This window comes from Aquila chrysaetos, chromosome 15 (assembly GCF_900496995.4).
Source record: "Aquila chrysaetos chrysaetos chromosome 15, bAquChr1.4, whole genome shotgun sequence".
NCBI lineage: Eukaryota > Metazoa > Chordata > Aves > Accipitriformes > Accipitridae > Aquila > Aquila chrysaetos.
Window position 1 is genome coordinate 18,191,397 of NC_044018.1, and position 22,104 is coordinate 18,213,500.

The 22,104-nt window shown below is 40.2% G+C and overlaps 1 protein-coding gene across 8 annotated transcripts in view; it reads right to left on the reverse strand.

The window, feature by feature from the left end:
- RNF144A (ring finger protein 144A) overlaps nucleotides 1–22,104 on the reverse strand; it is a 68,279-nt gene that overhangs the window by 11,893 nt on the left and 34,282 nt on the right. For 3 of the 8 annotated variants that reach the window (XM_030037559.1, XM_030037561.2, XM_030037565.1), the window contains 4 exons: nucleotides 20,188–20,328; nucleotides 17,735–17,880; nucleotides 993–1,097; nucleotides 712–772 (listed from right to left, as the gene is read on the reverse strand). In XM_030037559.1, coding sequence (XP_029893419.1) covers nucleotides 712–772; nucleotides 993–1,097; nucleotides 17,735–17,869 — 301 coding nt within the window. In that variant the 5' untranslated portion in view covers nucleotides 17,870–17,880; nucleotides 20,188–20,328. Of the gene's footprint in view, nucleotides 1–711; nucleotides 773–992; nucleotides 1,098–17,734; nucleotides 17,881–18,619; nucleotides 18,639–20,187; nucleotides 20,329–22,104 lie in introns of those variants that run through there. The other 5 variants (XM_030037566.2, XM_030037558.1, XM_030037560.2 and 2 more) reach the window with 3 other exon arrangements.

Consider the following 22,104-nt stretch of genomic DNA (forward strand, 5'->3'; position numbering starts at 1 on the left):
ATGTAACCATATGATTAACAATAGCTTAAGACTGTTATACAGTTTCATCCCTTTCTTGGAGGCTGCTTACTGGTAAGTCATTTCATGTTTCAAAGCCCACTGAAGTCCATAAAAACCTACCAATGACTTCAGTGGTTTCTAGCCTGGGTCCGGCCCTAAGCAAAACGTTACTGTAAGCTCTCTATGGCCACACAGTTCAACATCCCCATAGGCACCCAGTCAGCTTATATCCTCATAAAAATTAACAAGGTTCATGTTATCGTTACACACAGAACTACCTAGTAATTCTGCACCAGATATCGTCATGGGAGATAACGTTGGCTCCATAAAAGGGGTCAGTCTACCTCCCCAGCCCCTAGAGCACTGGTAGTACTCTACTCAAACAGCAAAGCTCGAAATAGAAGTCACTCCCTCCCTTAGTTATAGAGCAATATAATACATAGCAATTTTCTTTCCTTAGTTTATTCCCAGAATGCTGCAATTCTGGGAATCACACAGGAAAGAACAGAAACAATGTTTCTCTTTTTTTGTTGTTTTTGGGGGGGGGGGGGGGGTGTTTTTGGTTTTTTTTTTTTTTTTTTTGTGAGGACCAAACAATTAATATACAAGGCTACTGCATGAACATGCGCAGAGCCAGATTCTGATTTATGGGATTGGTCTGGAGTGATATCATTCCCACAGCCTTCCAACAGGTAGTATTACATCTGTTACCTCTTTCAAACTGTAGCTTCTTATACCTTTGCATGATTTCTGATGCAACCATGCACTCAATCTGTTGAAGGAAGGAAAAGGAAAAAACAAATTTCTAATTAGGAACAGCAATAATCTAAGGCATTTTCAACAAATTAAGACAAAATATTTGACCTTTAGAGAATTATTAAAAAAGAATGTTGGCAACAATAGCAGCTGTAACATACAGGGCAAGACACATTTAAACATCCTGAAAAGAAAAGAAAAAAAAAAAAACCCAACTGTTTGCAGTAAAAGTGTACCTCATTTTCTTGCAGATGACCTCGCTTTGGGCAGGCAGCATCAGGGCAGCTGATAGCTGTTTCTAGACCTTCTTTGATCAAAAGTTCCACATACTGTTTTAGGCACTGTAAGAGAGCCAAAGACGGAGTTAACTATCCCACCAAGAACAAACCACTCAGTAGTTTAACAGCTTTACTCTGAAAATCTGAAGAACTCAAACTTCTCTGAAAAAACAGATACTACCATGTCCCTTCTACAGCCATGGGCCACGCTCCCAGCTTTTGCCACAGTTATACTTTTAAACAGAAAATAGCAAGTTCATTTCCCCATCAAATAACTCTTCCTCAATTTAAAATACACAGCAAATTAAAAAATAACACTAATGGGGAAAAGGACAAATCAAACAGGGAGTTAGGAGGGGGAAAAAAAAATAATCAACCACAACCAAGATAAAATTAGATTAACCACACTCCAAACATCTTTATGTGACTGGAAACCACAACACAACTTAGTAAGCAGTAACTACCCATAGACAGACATCTGTCAAGCATACCAGAGAGCAAAAGGGAGCGGTGTATCCTGCCTTCTATTTCTAGAAAATAACTATCTGAACTTCATGGTTAAAGACATATCTTTTCCACAGAAAGGAAAAATGTGAGAATTAGGACTCCCAGAACAACTACAGTTTCCATGGGGACCAAATAATAAATATTGGTAATACTAATACTTTTCTCCCCTAGCAACTGCAGCATTTTACCCAAGTCATAACTGAAAACGTAGCATCTAACCAAAACAGAGAAGAAAAGTGGATATTTTAGACTAAGGGCAAATTAAGACCAAACCTTGTTGTTCTTGAAGAGCAACCACCCCCCTCCAGCTCCACGCTTCCCACATCAAGGTGAGAGCTACTGCATAGGTGTCTGCTGGGGAGGCAAGGAGAGCGATGGAGGGGGAGAGAGAGAGATCCTTCTCTCCAACTTCTACCAGCCTGACGCTACACAGAAAGAGTAAATGAGGGTCTGCTGCTTTCCAGCGGATGGGTCCTGCTTGCGAGCTCAGCTGGCAGTGGCAAACCGGAGACAATTACGGAAAGTAGGCCCCTAACTCTCTGTTACCAGATGTGTGAATAAGGAGTGAGGCTAGACCAACAGCAGAGTGCAATGGAGATACAAAACAAGCTCAGCATACAGCTGGGTGGGACGCCAGAAAGATTACACACTGCAGCAAGCTGGCAAAACAGGGACTTCAGTTACCATTTCCCGACGGAACTTGTAAAAGGTATGCAGCTGCCGACTCACCATCAGCCTGGGAAGGCAAAGGGCTGCATCGACCTTGCGGAGTCCAGCGTGCCTAACTGCAGGTCAGAGGCAAAGCCGCTTCTTGCTTCCAACCACACCATCAAACAGGCCCATCAACGAGCATGTTTCCAGCTTAAACCTTCGCATGTGGCTTGTAGCTGCTAAGGTTCAGACTTTGAGTCCACTCATTCAGCCTCTTCTCTTCCTGTTCGGCCTCTCGGTATGTCTATTCAGCTCCTTTCAGACATCCTATCACCTATGTTAACATCTTATTCTAGATTTTACCTCTTGCAGCTTGATCGCAGGAAAAACTTCACTTCCTGCCCACACAATTTCTGCTGCTCTGGTACACAGCTTTTCGGGTGGCAACGTGCCACCACCTTGAGGGCACAACAATTCATTTCTGTCAGAGTCCCTTCCCTGTATCTCCTATGCAACAGAGACAACAGGTCTATTCGTTGGAAAAGAAAAACAGAGACTGGATAATTGATACCTTTAAAAGTTTTACATGTGTAAAAAATCCACTTGTGACAGATTATGGTCTATGCCTTCCTCTTTATCAGTAGGGATTTAATGAAGCCAGCTGTTCACTTGGTAGATGTTTGACTTGCAGAAGGTTTCCAAGCCTTCACTTACGAGCTCTGCAGGGCGGGTGGTGGAGCAGCTCAAGACAACCACTAGCAGCGACCACAGCAGGCTGAGCTCCACAAGAACTAGATCCTAGGTTGCATGCCCTGGCAAACTGTGATTTCAGCTGTAGTGAGGTATTAGTGTTGCTATAATGACACTGTTGGCTCTTCCCTTTCCCCTCCATTTGCAGACGCCAAGTGTGGATTAAAATGAAAGTGCATACATTTTTAATGCCAGCACTTAGCACTTATAGAAAGTACTTTTCAAGCTAAAGGAGCTTTGCCATCATTAATCATTAATGTGGTTAATTCTCCTCCTCAACCTGCCTGGGACCATTGCCAAAGCCTGTTCGATTTGTTTCCCTCTCCTCACATCTTCCGAGGAATGACACAGTTCATCCCTGCCTCAAGCAGTGTCCAAGGCCTTCCTTCCCCTTCCCCTGATGTGGCACTGGCCCCTTCCTCCTCAAAACCAGCACAGCCAAAGTGCACTTCTTATGCTACATCTTCTGGGAATGCAGATGCTGTCTCGAGGCCATGAAATATCACTGTAAATCAGGCAGAGGATAAAACACCCTGTCTGCTCAAGACTTCTTCATTGCAGAGATTTCTTGGGTGGACAAGGAGTAACCCAAAGTGGTTGCAAGAGAATTTGAAACACAGGGTACCTGTGGCTTCTCTTGAGAGCAGACACAAGTTGCCACTTGTGTCAGAAAATTTTAAAGTGGCTACAGTACTAGAAATGCACCAGCATGCAAGCAAAACAACACAGTAGGATTAGCTACTCAGTTATATACTATGAAAAATTCATTACAAAACAACTCCAAAAAGATGACAACTAAATTGTTGCTCATTTTCTATGCAGCTTGTAGTTGATCCCATGCTGGAAGAAAATATCTTCATAGCATTTTCATTAAGGTAATAAAGTGCTGCATGGGATGAATGAAAAACGTGGGAGAGTAAGTCACCCCAAACAACTTTCAAAATGTACTGTATTACATAATTTTTCTCAGAGAAAACAGGAGCTGAAATTAGGTACCTAAGGGCTGAGGTTGGAATAAGGTCACAAGATATCCTTCTTGTTGTACATTGACCCTTATAAAACCAATATGCTGAGAAGTATCTTTATTCTTTCTTTACTGGACATGTGTCAATGGAAATTTACTTTTATTTGAAGCAATACTTCTGCTAAATTCCACTTGTTTCTTTCTTTAAAAAAAACCCTCATCATATTTCAGTAATTAAATAACTAAATATTATTTAAGTAAGTCACACTTGGAGATACTCTAAACCTATCAAAAACTGATGGTAGTTATTCTGTACATTTCGACTTATGTGTATAGTCTGACATGATAAAGCCAGGGTAAGACTTGGCATTTCACAAAAAATAACTCTTTACTGAATTAAGTAGGTCATAAGTTTCCTTTGCATTGTTTTGTACTTAGTTTCTGTACTCTGACACTTCACCTGGAATAATGAAGACCTGCCTAGCCAGCAAGAGAGGCCCAAGTGTGTAAGTTTTTAGTCATTAGACCAGCTACAGTAACAAACCATGTGTTTGCTCCTACCCCTTCCCAATCCAGAACCACACCATGTCAGTTTATAACAATCATTAGGCAAGTTACTCTGGTTTAGGTTGCAGTTGCAACAAGTGAACAGATAATTGTAGCAGCTTAGATTTCTGTCCGCCATGCACACTTTCAGCATACCAAATGACTCAGGGGAGGAAAAGAACAATTATTATATGATGGCACCCTAGGACACTACTAAGGTTGTTTGGGTTCCGTAACTGTAATATCTATACCTTAATGTTCATTTTACAACTTCATATATTTTTAAATTAAAAGGAGATTGTAATATGCTACCATATATGAATGTTAGACAGGGAACCCCATAAAAACTGTCATATACCTTTTGTAATTTCCTAAGACAAAGGAAAGTAAAGCACTGCACAACATATGTGTTATATATAAACTATATATAGCATATATAAACTATATTTAAAACTTTATGTAAGGTTATATAAACTGCAAGTCAAGGTGCATCACCTGCCCCAATTGCTGCTAAGATCAGTTGGAAGAGACCAGTTAGCTCCCCTGAGCATTACACCTGTATTTTTTCCCTGTGTATGCACACTCCTTGTGCATCCCTGCTCTGTCCTCTTTCTGCACATCACTGTTGTCCTTTCTGGTCTCCGGATGACTTTTTCTTTCACCTTGTAATCCAAGAATCCTCCTGTCGTTTGCTGTCCCCATGGCAAAGGGCAGGAGCACACCCACTTTGAGGAGTTTTGGCCCAGATCCATTCTCTCACAAAGATCAGCTCAGAGTCCAACTCAGCAGCGGTTTTACTATCAGCTGCCTATATAAATTAGGAACACTGCTTTTTGGTTTTTTTTTCCCCTCAGCCTCGGAGATAGACAGCTAATAAAGGAACAACTTCCTTTCTGAAGCTGCCAAGCATAGCCTAATATTTAAAGTTCTGCAAGAGGAGTTGTACTTCTAACCTTTCTACATCAAGGATTGTGCCACACAGAAAGGTATATCCAGTGAGTGTTGATGTCCTGTTGCTTTAGAGCTGCACACCATTTTGTCTAACATTATAAAGATCAAAATACCCTATGAGAATCAAAAATGATTATTTTTGGCCTACTTTCCAAAGCATAACACAAAATTTTACTCTGCTGCATTTAACTCTAACAAACCTCCACAGGCCACAGCAAAATCTCAATATAAAGAATTAAAATGTCTGGCTTTTAATTTTCTTTCAGGAGAATTCCAGCAACAATTATGCCTATTTCTGATGATGGTGCTTTGACTCATTTCTCCTGACACCCAAAATCAAATAAAAACCATCAGAATTCATAAGAAGGAATCTGACTTTCATTGTTTCCGTGCGAGGCAACATTTATCAACCATCTACTTTCACAGAAAAAAAAGTGTTCAACTGATGCCTAAGGTAATTTTACAATACAAAATGCACGTAATTAAAAATGCCTAAAGATTTTTTGGTGAACATCTTCATTTTTTAAAGTAGAAGAGCAAACCTTTTTGAAAAGTTACAACAAATTTACTTTTAAGAACATGTTATTGCTACTATTGCAGGAGACAAGGAATGGCTTTTCAAGATGTCACCTTTTATTTGAGAGTTAGGCAGCAAAAAGATGATCCTGTATTATTTTCTTAACAGCTGGTAGGTGGATTTTGTCAAAATGCAGACATCTCACTACACTAATGCTGTAGATGCAAGTGCAGAGTCACATGGGAAATTTTAAAAATAAGTCAATGGATTTGGAAAGGCCAAAAAAGCATGACAGGATTGCAGAGCCAAGTATATCATCACTACATCATTTGATTTATTTCTTAAAACTTCTAATGTATTTTAGTGCTGGCACTAGGCCACAGGCATCCAAAAACAAAATGTGCACTACACGCAAAGTCATCACATGCTGGTATTGGTAAAACATTTTCAAAAACCCAAACACCTACTGATAAAATTGAAAGGGAAAAAAAGAACAAATAAAAGGAAAGAAATCTAGCATTTATCAAGTTCTAAAAAAAAAAAGGGAATGAATTTTTTAGAATGGATTTGTTAAAGGTGAATATTAAAGGTAGACGAAGGCAGTTGCTATTGTGCACGAATATTAACTACGTAAGTAACACCTTCACCTTGGGCAATCACTGAGTTTTGCACCACACTTCAGGAATGCAAAGAAGGGCTGACATGCTTTTTCATCAAGGGAGATTTTTTAAATTTTTTTTTAACAACAAAATCTGATTCTAAAGTTAGTGGCCCTAAGTTTCAATGCAAAGAGGGGAAATGGAAAATAATACTGGGAAGAAAGCTCAAACTGAACAAGAAAATGTTTCCAAGTAAGATGATTATTAACACGTATACCAAATTGCTGAAGTCTTGCAAATTCTATATCATCTGCAAACCAGGAGTAGATTAACTTCTCAAAATATACATGCATATATACACACACACACACACATATACTTATATAAACTTGCATTCAACCACATGAAGAGTCAGGAAACGCTGGTTGGTATTTTATGATCCACATTACAAATGACATCAGGCTAGATGAATATAAAGATCCCTTTTGGCCTTACATTCTGGGAAAGAATATGAAGAATATGAAAGGATATTGAGTGAGAAGCACTTATTTAGCACTGTTTTGTAATTACAAATCTACAATTTGGGCTATGTGCTAAAAGGATTTTGTGCTAAAAGGATACTACGCCAAAGCTCAAAAACCATGCAATGAGTCTACACAGATGAACAAAACTACTGCAACTACTTTTGATCATGTTTTGTAATATTTTTATGTTCTGCATATAGGTATTTTTCTTTACATTACTTAAAAATGAATACTGAGAAGGCGATATCTTTTCTTGCCGTAAGACATTGTAATACCAAGGTTACTCCACTGCTCTGTGCTAATTCTGCAGTCAGTCTGGTGAATAGGTATTTATACTGGTAGACACATTGTCCATAAGTCTTCTGGGTAATGTGATGTAATGCTCATTTTTAGCTTCAGATTAGAATAGTACATAGTGAAGCAGTGTGCAATACTCACCGGGGCAGGGGGAGAAAATGTGCATGAGTGAGTGAATGTGTCTCTCAAATCAGAGAGATGAATTTTAGTGTCCACGTCTCAGGTAGAGGCTAATACTCTTAAAATAATAGCTCCCCTCCCATTTGTCCAAACAGCAAATTCACTCTGGACTAGAGAGCTTTTTCCTGAAGAAAACATCACTTTTTCTAGAAAGACTTCCCGTTTAGATAAAGCTGAATAATCCCAAGAAGAAAGACTCCCCTAAAATAAGCAGCTTACAGCTGGGGTGTTCTCTGAAGAGGAGGGAAGAATGAGAGAGTAAGGTTTGAGCCCGAGTCTTCCTTATTCCTGAAAACCAAGGACTCCTGTAGCCATATATAACTGTCATGTGCTACCTTTTTTTAATATTTTGGTGGATACTTCTAAAAGCAATAGGAATGCTCACCTGGCAATATTCACTTTTACGTGAATATTCACGTAATATTCACGACAAATTCACTTTTAATCTTAGTGTTTCATAGAAAAAGAAAACTACTTTCTGCCAAATTTCTGTGATATACTTAGAGCATGCAAGAAAACACGTGAGAGAAAGGAAAAAAATGGTAGGTTCCTTGGAGAACTTTTAAGCTTCTTTCAAACTTACTACATGGCCCTTTTGTGTAAAGTAGTAGCTATAATCCTACTCAAATCTATTCTTATTTAATCACAGGCTCAACTTTGAAATACTCTTGCATTGCTGCTCCAGCGTGCACAATTCTCTACAGCAGATCTACAATCTGGCTTTTTAGTATCACCCTAATCCTACTTGGTTGACAAGTGACTTACTGGAAAATATCTATGCACACTTAATCCGAGAGATCTGTTTGAGGCATACACATGACCATGGGAGTGATGGTTTTTTTTCTTTTATTAGATATACTGTCAGCTACGCTGACCAAATCCAAGAACACAAGCTATATTCAACCTCACAAACCACCTAGATCTGATAGACAGGTGTTCAATGTTTGCGATGCTACTTTGAACTTTAATAGAACGTTTCCACTTCTATAGACATCTTCTCAGAGACAATAATCTACTTGCAAAGAAATCTTCACCATCAAAATTCCAATTTTTATTAACCCTGCAGCTGATTCATCATCCTTAAGAATAAATCACAGGAGGAAACAGTCACTTATCTTGACATGCAGTACTTCAAATCTACAAATGTGAAAGCAGTAATAGAGAATAGTCTTATGTGTTTGCTATTTATATCCTTTGTTTTGTTGCAGAGACAAAAATCATGAGACACAAGCATACAAAACCTTGAGTCTAAAACAAGCACCTGCAAGACTCTCCAGAGCTCTGCAACAGGGAAATATCTAGTGCCCAAATTTGTCCCCCTATGCTGTGAACAAGAAGGTACACAACAAGAAAGGGACCTCAGCCAGGACCAGAGAGGGATAACATCACAGGTGATAAACATTTTCCCCAAAGTGGCAAGGAATTTGAAAAAGCTTTGTTTGACAGCCTTCCTGCCTCTACCTGCCCAGCACTTGGCCTCTTTTTAAAGACACATTTTGTTCAAAATTGCCAAGGGTAAATGCCTTTTCCTCATCCCACACTCAGTTTTTAAAGACTGCACCAGCTGTTCTGCAGCCCTGCTACAGCCTATATTGTCAGCCTAAATCCAGTCACATCATCTCACCTGTAGATGATGACCAAATGGCATCTTGGCTAGGGAAGACAAAATGCAACCCATGTGCTTCCACATCTCAGGACAAACCATCTGAGCATCATTTCTTGAGCTATAAAAATTGGTCTTGTCCAAAAGTCATTGTGCTCCCAGCAGCTGGTGGAATCTCAGGATGGGAAATGGCCAGCAGCCTGCCAGGAGCAGGGACTTGCCACCCATTGCAAACACCCCTGTGGTTAGTGTACAGACAACTGTTGATTTATACTGTGAACAGCAGTGGAGATTGGACAGAGGTAGAGCTAAAGCAGCACAACTACTTTCTGACATTACACCCAAATATCACAGGAGTCCCTGGTACACCCTTCTTAACTCATGCAAACAACTTGCAGACAAGATATTGGCCAATGGCATCCTGGCCTGCATCAGAAATAGTGTGGCCAGCAGGACTAGGGCAGTGATTGTCCCCCTGTACTTGGCATTGGCAAGGCCACACCTCGAGTGCTGTGTTCAGTTTTGGGCCCCTCACTACAGGAAAGACATTGAGGTGCTGGAGTGTGTCCAGAGAAGGGCAACGAAGCTGGTGAAGGGTCTAGAGCACAAGTCTTATGAGGAGCAGCTGAGGGAACTGGGATTGTTTAGTCTGGAGAAAAGGAGGCCGAGGGGAGAAGTTGTTGTTCTCTACAACTACCTGAAAGGAGGTTGTAGTGATATGGGGGTCGGTCTCTTCTCCCAAGTAAGAAGCGATAGGACGAAAGGAAACAGCCTCAAGTTGGACCAGGGGAGGTTTAGATTGGATATTAGGAAAAACTTCTTTACTGAAAGGGTTGTCAGGCATTGGAACAGGCTGCCCAGGGAAGTGGTTAAGTCACCATCACTGGAAGCATTCAAAAAGCACGTAGACAAGGCACTTCAGGACATGGTTTAGTGGCCACAGTTGATGGTTGGACTCAATGTTAAAGGTCTTTTCCAACCTAAACAATTCTGTGATTCTATATTCACATTAGGGGTGAGGCATAGCACCCCTCTGCTTGAGTGCAGCCTCCAAACCCTCTGCATCAGAGTAACTGGGCCAGTTCGAGTACAGGGACATGCCAGCATCAGGCCATCAGTCAACAAATGATGAAGGTGAGGCAAGAAGATATGTATGTATCATCAAGGAGGCAGAAAGAGGAGCCCTGCTGACTTCTTCAGCTTGAGAAATATTAGAATACAGCAGCTATCCTTTGAGACACAGCAATCAATGGCTGTGTAAAGCACAAGCAGGACCAAGCCACAGGAACTGAATGAACCTGAAAAACAAGTGTCTCTTTCCCGTAGAATGTCTTAACAGAAAAAGGGAAGGCAATGAAAATCTACAGCTGCCTTACCTTTGAAATGGTGGGTGGTTGTTTTTTGGTTGGGTTGGGTTGGGGGGGGGGGGGGTTGAGGGAGTTTATGTACACATTTGTATGTGAGTGTGTACTGTAAAATGTATAGAAAGTGAACAGTTTTTCTTAAGAGAAAACTTTCACATCAGTAGATAGTCAGCAGAAAATGGCCAAATGAGACAAGGATAACATCTTGCAGTTCATGCATATCTTCATCTTAGAACAGATATTGGATGTACACGTAAACATTTTTTTCATGTTGGATTTTTACCCCTCTGTTTGCTTGCATAAGCTGCTTGTTCTCACTCATTCGATGCTCCAACTGGTAGAAACACATAGGGTAAACTTTACAAAAAGAAATTTGTTTTCAAATGCCAACATATGCAGGATGAAACGCAAATATTCAAGAGGCAAAACCACCAACAACAGAATTCAATCTTGCCTTATATGGTTGTTTGAGAAAAGTTTATTCTATTTCAGAACAGAATGAGTATTTCTGAGTGGGAGGACAATATACCTGCAGCAAACAAAGGACCTTTCACTTTCACATGCAAAACACTATGCAAACAAAAATGAACTAGTTTTCCCAACACCCAGATGAAGACAGATAATGTTAAATCTCATTTAGTAACATCACACAGGAGAGGAGAAAGCTGAAGGCTCTGGATCAAGTTTAGTTTTCACTCAGGGTTCTGCAGCTCCCAACTGTACATTAATTACTTTGTAAATATGTGAGTTTATTATTTAAGCAGGGAGTTTTGTCATCACAGCACCTACCAGATAAGTCAGAACCCAAACAGCCATGTGAATTGCTATGCAAACACATAGTGACCTCTAACCATCAAGCCTCTACTGACACATCACGTCAAGATTATTATCAGTTCTCTGCTAAGGTTTGGGGGAAGTGAGCACAAGTAGCAAGCTCTAAGCTTCGCCTGCAGCTGGTGGGAAACAGGAAAACATTAGAGCTGCTAAGAAGTACCCAGAGCTCTACAAAACCTCACAAGCCATTAGGTTTCCCCCTCCCTCCTGCTTCAAAGCAAGCCGGGCATCTCCTCATGGTAGGTGTAGGGGACAGCCTGGCCTCAGCCCAGTGCTGCCCTGCTAAGGCAGGTTTCCCTTGGCAAGCAGGGACAAACCACACTGGATTAGGGAAGGCAGCCAAGCCTACCTGCTCCCGTCCACACTGCTCTTGGTGGCTGCCTTGTCCTGGGGGAAGGAGCAGCTGACACTGCCTCTGCCTCATACGGAGTGAGGGATAACACTCCATATTAAGTAAATTAAGTAAATCGTGCTTTTTCCTGTCATTCAGAGGCCAGCAAAGCTCTGCATGCTTCCAGTCAAGCATGACAACAAGAAAAAAAGATGCCTGCTGCCAGTTACAGGCAGGATTATGATATTTGCCTTGCTGATCATAGAGTCTTCCTTTCAGGTCTTCAGCCTATGAAGAAGCTCAGTTAGGGGAATGACTAGAATTAAGTAGACATGTATGAACAGTCACGATTAGGCAAATGCAGTAATCCTGGTTAAAGAGGGCTAGTGATAGCAGGAGAGTCTATCGCTATCCCACTATCATGTTACTTGAGATAGAACACACTTAGATATAGACTTAAATCACAGTTCTAGCAAACTCAAGAGGAACAGCGAAAGGTCTAGTGAAGATTAACCAGTTGTTTCAAGGGCTTAAGGTACTCTGATTCTTACCCCTAGGCTCTACAAGTATCTACTAAACAGGTATAAAATTCACATAGCAGCATTAGGCTCAATTACCACAAAGTTGATCTACATGGACACAGCTGGCCAACAAGAAATCACAAACAAGCAGTGGAAGGTTGGTCTTAACAGTAGTTTTGTTATTTTCTTTCTGATTGTAGGACCTCCCTCTCTCACATATCTGAATGACAGTCTTTCCTTCCATCGGTAGCAAGGTGGATTGCAGATGAGTAATCAAAATAAATTTCTCCATTAAAGACAAGTTCTCTTTCAGGCTTGATATTTCTTCTAGGTATTTGCTTGCCTGGACTGCCTACTTGACTGAGTTTCATTTTAAATTTGAGAAAGGTAAGCAATGAATCCTTCGGTACCAGAATGATCAGCACTGCATAACATCTTGAAGGGAACTGAACAATCTAATGTGAAGTCAAGAAGAGCTTAGCCTGTCTTGAGTAATAGTAGCATCACTGTACTTGCAACACATCATTTGACATAAATATTAAAAAACTATGTAATACATATATGCACACACATATACATGCAATCCTGAATCATAACAGATTTAAGCAACTAACTGGTTGACTTCCATGCAAGAATATCAATTGGAACAAAACCTGTTGTAACTTTAGTACATATAGAATTGGTAACACATCAAGAGAACATCCTGTCCTTTAAGACACAGGAGAATTTCATCATAGATTATAAAATGGTCAGAATTTCAGGCAAGAATTGGACTAAAATTGCTCCCTCCCTATCTCCCCTCACCCCCCAAAAAAGCAAAGGCTAAATAATAAATGAAACATTTTCATGCAGTAACCAATACAAAACAAATTAAACAAAAAGAAAAAAGTGATGCTCTGTGCTTTACTCTCCCTTTCCTTCTGTAAGGAGATAAGTGTCATAAGGAAAGCTTTCCGAAGAAAACATGCAAAATCATTTACTTCTGCTGGGGCAAGCAACTGCTAAGTGACTATCTTGAAATTTAAGGTTACTAGCTATGTACTGTGTGCTCTTTAAGTAGGAAAAAGTGCTTTAATAAAAAGCAGGACACGTAAGCATTTTGGTCCAAAATTTGAAGAGTACACTTAAGATTGGTCCTGTTGCTGACATGATTCCAGAAGAAGAGATACGAGTTTGCCCCTTGACAATACTCAGGAAAACAAACAAACAAAAAGCCAACAGCAGAGATAGCTTGTTTTCCTTTCTACTCTCTAGACTTTTGTTCCTCTCGTACCTCAAGCAATCCAACAACAGATACATTCCTAATGGATGAGATACACAAAACTTGAGAGCTCACAGCATTGTGCGCACATTAACGATCATCATGATAAAAACCATAATGGAGTATTGTACTAATAGCCACAACTGGCAAAATAATATGATGGGAAATCGTAGCGTCTATGCCTTATCAGCAGAGGAGCGGCAGTCTGCTCTATTCAATCCATGCACAGCTCTGCCAGGGAGCAAAAGGAAACAGTGTCCCCATTCCATCTTTCTGAATAGCAATGTTGTGTCATTGTATGAGTGTCAGGAAGAGACAATCCTTCGTGAGATCTTTACCACAGCACTTCTATGGTTATAAAGACTTGCAGATGGAAATATTATGGGATTGAGAAATCTGCACATTGATCTAAATTCTGCCTACATACCAGTAGCACTGCACTTGAAAGATCTTTGTAATACATACTTGCTCTGTCTCAGCTTGCTGCGATTTAGACAGAAGGGCTAGAGGTAGGAGCAAGAGCTGCAGCAAAAATGGTTTTCACACTTGTAACAGACATCCCTTTTTCTTTTTTGCTCATAGCATCGCAGAGGCCATCAGTTACCTCAGATCATTTACATAAAAGCAAGAAGCCAGAACAAAATTATATCTTGGTCTATCAGAAGGAAACAGAGACAGTCAAATATTTCTCCAATTGTATTTCCACTTATCCCAGTATAATGTACTGCATCTACTGTACATAGACTCCATCCAGAGTCTTGAGTCAAAAGGATATTTTTTTTTTTCCTTTTGGTTTTCAATAACTTTAATTTGGCTGTTTACAAAACAGTTCATACTAAGGACGGCAATGATGATTCCCAGAAACACCAAGTTTCTGGAAATCATCATGGGAGGAACACCAGTGGAGGAATCAGTGCGTAGTTGTCACACTCTTCCTTAACCATTGCCAATGGGCTAAACAGTCTTGCGTGACTCATTATGAGGGTATTTTCTTAGGCAATTTATTAACCTGCAGGCTGTCCACAAGGTAGACATGGAGGCCTTGGGTTTCAGTCATGCTGAAATCCTGGGCTGTAGTAGGTTTATAGCTATTGCCTCTTGCAATTATTTGGATTAATTCTTATTTCTTCGCCCACTGCCATCGATGAACACAAGGGTAATATTATTTCGTATTAATTCACAAGAAAACTTTAGGGTAAATATTTTTTTCACGGCACTCAAATGTCACTGTAGTGAAGCTCATACAAATGGCAGACAAGAGGCAGACAAGGTACACTGATTTGCTTAAACAGGACAAAGGTGAATGAACTATTAAAGACAAATACAAGTGGTAAAAATGGACTGATGATTGCATCTGAATAGAGTTCAACCCAAGAATCCAATGTCACCACAGTAAGTTTACTTATGCCAGGTCCTAAGAACAGGTTATCGGCAAAGGTTACATCTTTAATATCTATAACGGTATATCGTTCAAAATAGCAGTAAGAGTCAGTAACCGTATTCTACCAAGAGGAAATGGAAGATCAGTGATGGCAGCAAATGTCAGAAGGAACAAGGTGGAGAGGAAAAGACCTATCTGGTAACCCAGCCTTTCTGCTGCCACTTAAATGTTACTGAAAAATGAAATTAAAATATTCTCTGCATCGAGGCAACAGTGAGAAACACAGAAAACTCAGCTGTAAACACTAGAACAGTAGAGAACAGTTTTCATGAAGCCTACTATTCCGTTTTTCACGAAGCCTATTATTTTATATACTTTTGCATGCTTGAGCAAACACTCCTTTCAAAGTGCATAATGAAGCAATACTTATTTTTTAATTGGACAGGCAGTGTTTGCAACAGACCGTATCTGTTTATCTGCCTCTGTGCTCACTTTCTCTTTTCCCAAGGAACATCAACATTAAAGTTGGTTGCAACAACTTGGAGTTTTTAGAATATTACATGTGTTAGAGACTGAGCTGTTCACATCGCTGCTTTTTTGCTGTTTTCTCTAAGCAACAGAAAGGAGCTGCCTGTTCTATTGGCAACCCCCTATATCTTCTCAATAACTATCAGAAAAAATGTTTTTTTCCATAAAAAAAGATTGAAAAGACTGCTTAAAATAATCTTTGCTCTTCAACATTAAAAAAAAAAAAAAACACCAAAAAACTGACATTGTTGAAAAGTACTTTCAAATGTAAAAAAAAAAAAAAAAAAAAAAATCACCAGATCCCATGTCTGAACCTATAATTTCTCAGGAGTTTATGACATGGTATTAAAGTCTTTGAGCATCATGTATCCCAGAAATTATATTCTTACTGATGTTACTGTAACTTTTCCACTGCTGAACCATCGTTAAAAGATTTTTGGTGTACCTGCACCCGCTGCAAAATTAAAGGATCTAACATTTTCATTCCCAATCATTATTAGGGATGGAAAACTACTACTGCTGCTACTTTTCTTTCTCTGTTCATACAATAGCAATACCCACTTACTGTGATGATGATCTTTGCTACATACTACACTTATGTTCACCAGTGTTTTGTAGTTAACTGACAAGATTCTTGTTATTCCAGGCATGCATTTGTACAATATGGTAATGAAAACCTGTTATGTGATTGTAATTATGATAGTGAAATTAGAATCTGTAATACATTAAATACTTTTCTAGTTACAAGTGTGTGCATGGCTATACTGGGTACTCTTGAAAGGCATTTAAAGAATAACGCAATCATCAGGCACAGTCAACATAGGTTCACAAACGGAAAGTCCTCTTTAACTAATTTGATATCCTTCTATGATAAGGTCACCTGCCTAGCAGATGAAGGGAAAGCAGTGGATGTAGTTTTTCTGGATTTTAGTAAGGTTTTTGATACTGTCCCCTCACTGGGACAGTATCAAAACTCTGGGATGAACGGGTTCACAGTGGAGTGGGTGAAGAACTGGCTGAAGGGCAGGGCTCAAAGGGTTGTAGTCAATGGGGCTACATCTGGCTGGCGATCAGTCACCAGCAGTGCTCCTCAGGGCTCAATTCGACAGCCAGTTCTGTTCAATATATTTATCAATGATCTGGATGCAGGAGTTGAATGCACCATTAGCAAGTTTGCTTATGACACCAAACTGGGAGGTGCTGTTGACTCTCTTGAGGGACAAGACACCTTGCAGAAGGATCTAAATAGATTGGAGCATTGGGCAATGATTAATGGGATGAAAATTAACAAGTTGAAATGCCAGATTCTGTACCTGGGATGGAGTAATGTCAAGCAAGCACAAGTATAAATTGGGAGAGGAGTGGCTGGAGAGCAGCCCTGCAGAAAGGGATCTGGGGGTGCTGGTTGACAGCAGGCTCAAAACGAGTCACCAGTGTGCCCTGGCAGCCAAGATGGCAAACCCCATCCTGGGGGGCATCAAACACAGCAGGAGCAGCCGGTCAAAAGAGGGGATTATCACGCTGTATTCAGTGTTGGCATGGCCTCACCTTTTATATTGCGTGCAGTTCCAGGCCCCACAATTTAAGAAGGATGTTAAGGTACCCAAATGTGTCCAGAGGAAGGGAACAAAGCTGGTGACAGGGCTGGAAGGAATGTCCTGTGAGGAGCAGCTAAGGACTTTGGGCTTGTCTAGTTTGGAGAAGAGGACACTGAGGGGTGACCTCATTGCTCTCTACGGCTTCCTGAGGAAGGCGAGTGGAGAGGGAGGTGCTGAGCTCTTCTCCCTGGGATCCAGTGATAGGATGTGTGGGAATGGTTCAGAGCTGTGCCAGGGGAAGTTCAGACTGGACATTAGGAAGTATTTCTTTACCAAGAGGGCAGTCAACACTGGAACAGGCTTCCTAGAGAGGTGGTCGATGCCCCAAGGCTGTCAGTGTTTAAAAGGCATTTGGACCATGCCCTTAACATGCTTTAACTTTTGGTCAGCCCTGAAGTGGTCAGGCAGTTGGACTAGATGGTCATTGTAGGTCCCTTCCAACTGAAAGATTCTAGTCTAGTCTAAAGTTAAAAAAACAACAACAAAACAAACAACAAAAGAAAACCAAATCCCAGCCACTGATAGATAAAAGGGAAAGTGTGAATAACCTTGCTAAGGAGGTAACTGTATACAGCAGTATACAGAAGTGCTGAGTAAAAACATTTTTTTTTTTTTTAAACAGGAAAACAGAAAAGCTTACTCGCTAGCATTTTTGTCAAGTTTGCAGCAACAGTATTTATTTCCACTGCAGCATCAATACTTCAGGGTGACACCCGCTCAGCACAAACACACATGATTTCTGCAGTTAAAATAGTGCATTGTTTTTTATGCCCAAGAAAAAAAGCAAACTCACCAAGGTACAGAAGATGCATTGGCATTGTGCTATGGTTGTCATCTGCTCCACAGGATATTCACCAAGGCAGAGCTTGCAGGACACTAACGGGTCAAGTACCAAGTCCCAGGTAGGCCTATATCTTGCTGTAGTCATTGCAGAGCAGTCTGAAAAACAGCATGAAAGTAAAGATACCCCATTATTTCCTTACATTGATACTCGGTAGGTTTCTGCCACTGAAAATCTCATTGTCAGCTGCTGCCTGTTACTTTTTCAGAAAAAAAAAAAAAAAACCAAAACCAAAAAAACCAAACTATAAACAGTGATGGCTAATTTGACAGTGTCAGCACTTGCAGTAGACTATACTTCCCCTGCCTGATAGAACACGCATATAGCAAGCAGAAGGAAAAAACAACCAACACATAATACACTGACAAAATATGAGAGCAAGCAGGAAATATCGTTAGGTCACAGACTTTTGTCTGACATTATACATGCAAAAATCTCATTCCCAATTCCTGTCATTTTCACCACTAGTTACAAGCTTTCTCTCACCAACATTGGTTACCCATCACTTAAAATACATTCCTTATCCCTCACAACTCCAGCTACCCAGGTGAGACTGACAAGGTCTTTCCTGACCCAAGCATCTATTATGCCCCTTTTCCAGCCTGATGATATTGCAACTCAGACACAGATATTTTTGTTCCTAAGAGCATGACAGATCGATCAGTTTGCTAAGTTAATTTTAGAAAGAATGGTGGATATTCTCTAGTACGCTCAGAGTCTTAGCCTGCATTTTTCTCCCAACCCTTGCAATATGCCAAGAGCACAACTTTGTTGTAGCAACAACCAACTGGGGCAAATAAGAACACAAAGTGAGCTATAAAGAAGAGGCTACAATACCTATATATCACCCTCAAGACAGCAATGGGATAGGACCATGCAGACCATCTTTATCCTAGACTTCAGAGCCCAGATGGAGAGCTGTCAACTGACTAACCAGAAAGAAAATAATCTCACACAACAAACGTATTCCCACAAAGAGGAAAGCTAATTTACAAGTTACACACATCGGGGAAAAAAAACAAAACAAAAAACCCGCACATTCCCCCAAAATCTAGGGTAATTTATGTAGTATATCCAATCTTAACACGATAGTTACTAGTATTGTTTTGTTACCATGACTTTGATCTTCCTAGTGTGGAAAATTCACATCCCAAGCCTGCTGGGAGGTCCACATTTCTCACTATCCCCCAACCCCCGCCTTCCAAAATTAGCTGGCTCCTAACCTTTCCCACACTGGCAGTTGCACTACTCCAACCATGGTTACCTTTTTTTGGTTTTGGTGGTGGTCTGAGGGTTTTTTGCGTTGGTTTGGGTTGTTTCTTCATTAGCACTTGCAGGAACTGCTTATATCTAAGTCATATTATCTGTGAACTTCCCGAAACCTCTAGAACTGCAACAAATGACTTCAATGCTTATTAGACTAGGTTTAGGCAGATGTTCAAGCAAAATATGCTTTTTGCCCCCAAAGAAATCTCATGAAGAGTTCAAAGTGTTTGTGAAGTCTAAGTCTTTGATATTCAATTAGTTGTAGACATGACTCAACCAAGGTCTCTAAATTGTCTAAAAGAAAGTGAAGATTTTACATTAGCCCTCTGTTCAGTCTAACTCATTAGAAGATGCCCTTTAAAAGGTACATAAAGACACCGAAAGCACAGAGCCTAATCATACTTATTTCTAGCATAGCCATCAGGGAGGAAAGGGGGAGAGAAGAAAGATTAAACAACCCCATTTCCAGGGATGGTCTGGATCACTTTCTCCAAAAGCCCACACACAAGTTCCACACTGTTTCAAAGGAAACCAATGAAATCGTCCTGCAAAACAACACATGAATAATGGCTCCATGTCACAAAATAGGGCTTGGGCCGTGCAGTCTTTCCTGAGACTTTAAGAGGGAAGTCTGACATGGTGATATGAATGAAACCCCAAGACTTTTAAGGCTATTAGACTGCTTCTTTACTGTCGATTACCACTACTTTTAATTTAACGCAAAATATCAGCAAAACCAATTTCCTTCTTCCAGACTTTGGTTTATGTGACATTTGCAGATACACTCATGAAGTATTTGAGAATCAGTGATCAAACACACCTGAACTAACTCTGTTTGCCATTAGTTTGAGTGTCCTTTGCTTTGTCCTGCCCAGTTTATTGCACATCTGTTGCTTATGGCATCAAGCAGATGAAACTAGCAGATCAACAATGAATAGGGATAAATTTAAGTTAAGGATGCACTTGCATACATCAAGCAGACCAAAATCCTAGCAAGCTTTATGGTGAAGATGTAAAATCTGACACAATTCAGACTAAAAGCTCACCAAATATATTGACACAATTCAATCCAGACAAAAACTAAATTTATATGTATTCAGCATGGGTCAGTAAGTGATGATAAAGGGGAAAATATTAACCTTTCAGCTCCAAGGCTTACACTTGTTCCCTAGGACATTCAACAGAGGCTTACTGGTATCACTGTAGTAATTCCTCTTCTGCAGCACAACTCTACTGCAGTAACACCTCACTGGGGAAATATTTATCCTCTTTGTCTTCTCCTGCAAAGCAAAAGTGAATCAAAGTGAAACTTCTTTCAAGCTGGTATCCAGCAGGCCAGCAGAAATTGGCTGCCCAATACAGTTGGCATGTAATCCATGACGTACTCAACCACAGTGATAACAGAAAGCAAAACCTGAATGCAGCCTCAAATGTTAGCAGAGCCATTCCTGCTCACCCCTCCTTGCCAAACACCTTTTAATAATGAAATCTTACATTCACTATGGGGGTGGGGGGGAAATATTTGTTGTCACTGGTGGCATTAAAGCAAGGATCAAGAAATTTGCCACCTAGCCTTGGAAAACATGTACAAAAAGCTACCACATCCCCGTGGAGCATCTCTGCTGGGTGTCCCTGTAAAGGAACATAGAGGATGAAGCTTTCCAAAGCACAGACTAGGTCTTGCTTCATGATCATCCGGCACACTGTTGCAACTAAATAATAAGCTTCTGTGTTTACATCATGATGCTTAAGAAAGCTTTAAAAAACAACCAACCAACCAAAAAAAAAAAAAACCAAACCAAACAACAAACTCACATGAGAAGAGCAGAGGAAAAAAAACCACCTTCTGTCAAAACCAGATTAAGACTCCTACTGTTCCATGGCTGTGGTCTGTTATGGTTTCAGAGTATATTCTCATGCTTTCTAGTGATGTGCAATGCTTCAAGAAGAATGTAAAGTAACAGCAAGAAGAAAGAGAAGGCAACTGAAAGGAGCTCTAGAGGAACAAAATCTTAAAAAATAGGTACTGGTGTGCCCTTGTGCAGAAGACCACTAGTTACAGCACAAGCCAGCAGAAAATTTTGCCTCGTGGTTTGGCTATCTGCTAGGAGGCCCCAGGAAATACACCTAGTAAAGGTATAGAACTACAGCCCAATCCACCTACTGAACAGATAGCCCAATAAATATTTAGTACATTATTTTGTACTGAGTTTGGTAATCAACACTAACATCAATAGTTCACAGGCCCTGATAACAGATGTGCCAAATCAGAGACACACAGAAAACCAGAAGAGAAGTTGGTCGTCAGTTCTGACTCCAAACTACTGCAGTCAAGGTCAGTCTCATTTACATACTTTTGCAGACTGTGGTGCACATCTGGTAGTATTGAATTTGTAAGAAATATGGTAATGCAGCACATCATTTTCTAGAACAGCATCCCAAAGCAAGCTGGGAGTAGGAAGCACAGGAAATAGCTTGAGTAATAATTTGTTCAGAGCAGTCTTTTTATAAGTAATCACAACCTGACTAATGACTATTTAATTCTGCAACCATGTGCATGTCCACACAAGAAAGGAACCACTGCATAAAGAGACAGAAGTGACTGAATTCTTGTTGCTGTAACATGTTAATATATTTAAAATGCGACTGTTGTGCATTCTGGGAGACGGGTATAGAGGGGAAAGGAATCTTTCATTATTTCTGCACAATTAATGAATTAAGTGAATACAAACTGGATTTCTGAACAGTAATCCCTTAGTTTCTGGTCCACCTACACAGACTACATTTTCAAGTGAGAACAAATGGCTGACTTGATCTCTGGTAAGTCAAGAATAGAACAATTCTTTCTTTCCAGGCTTCAAGAAGTTGCAGAAAACAGCAAAACAGAAATACTCTGAAAACTTCTGTGAAAAACTCTGTCAAAGCAGGAAATAATGCAACTTTCTTCCATGCAAGTCATTCAAGAAATCATAAAACAGTATGATTTTTCTTAGTGCACTCTAGCCAAGTATTTCATGGCAGGGTACAGTCAAACTGCAGTTATGTCGGCAACACTT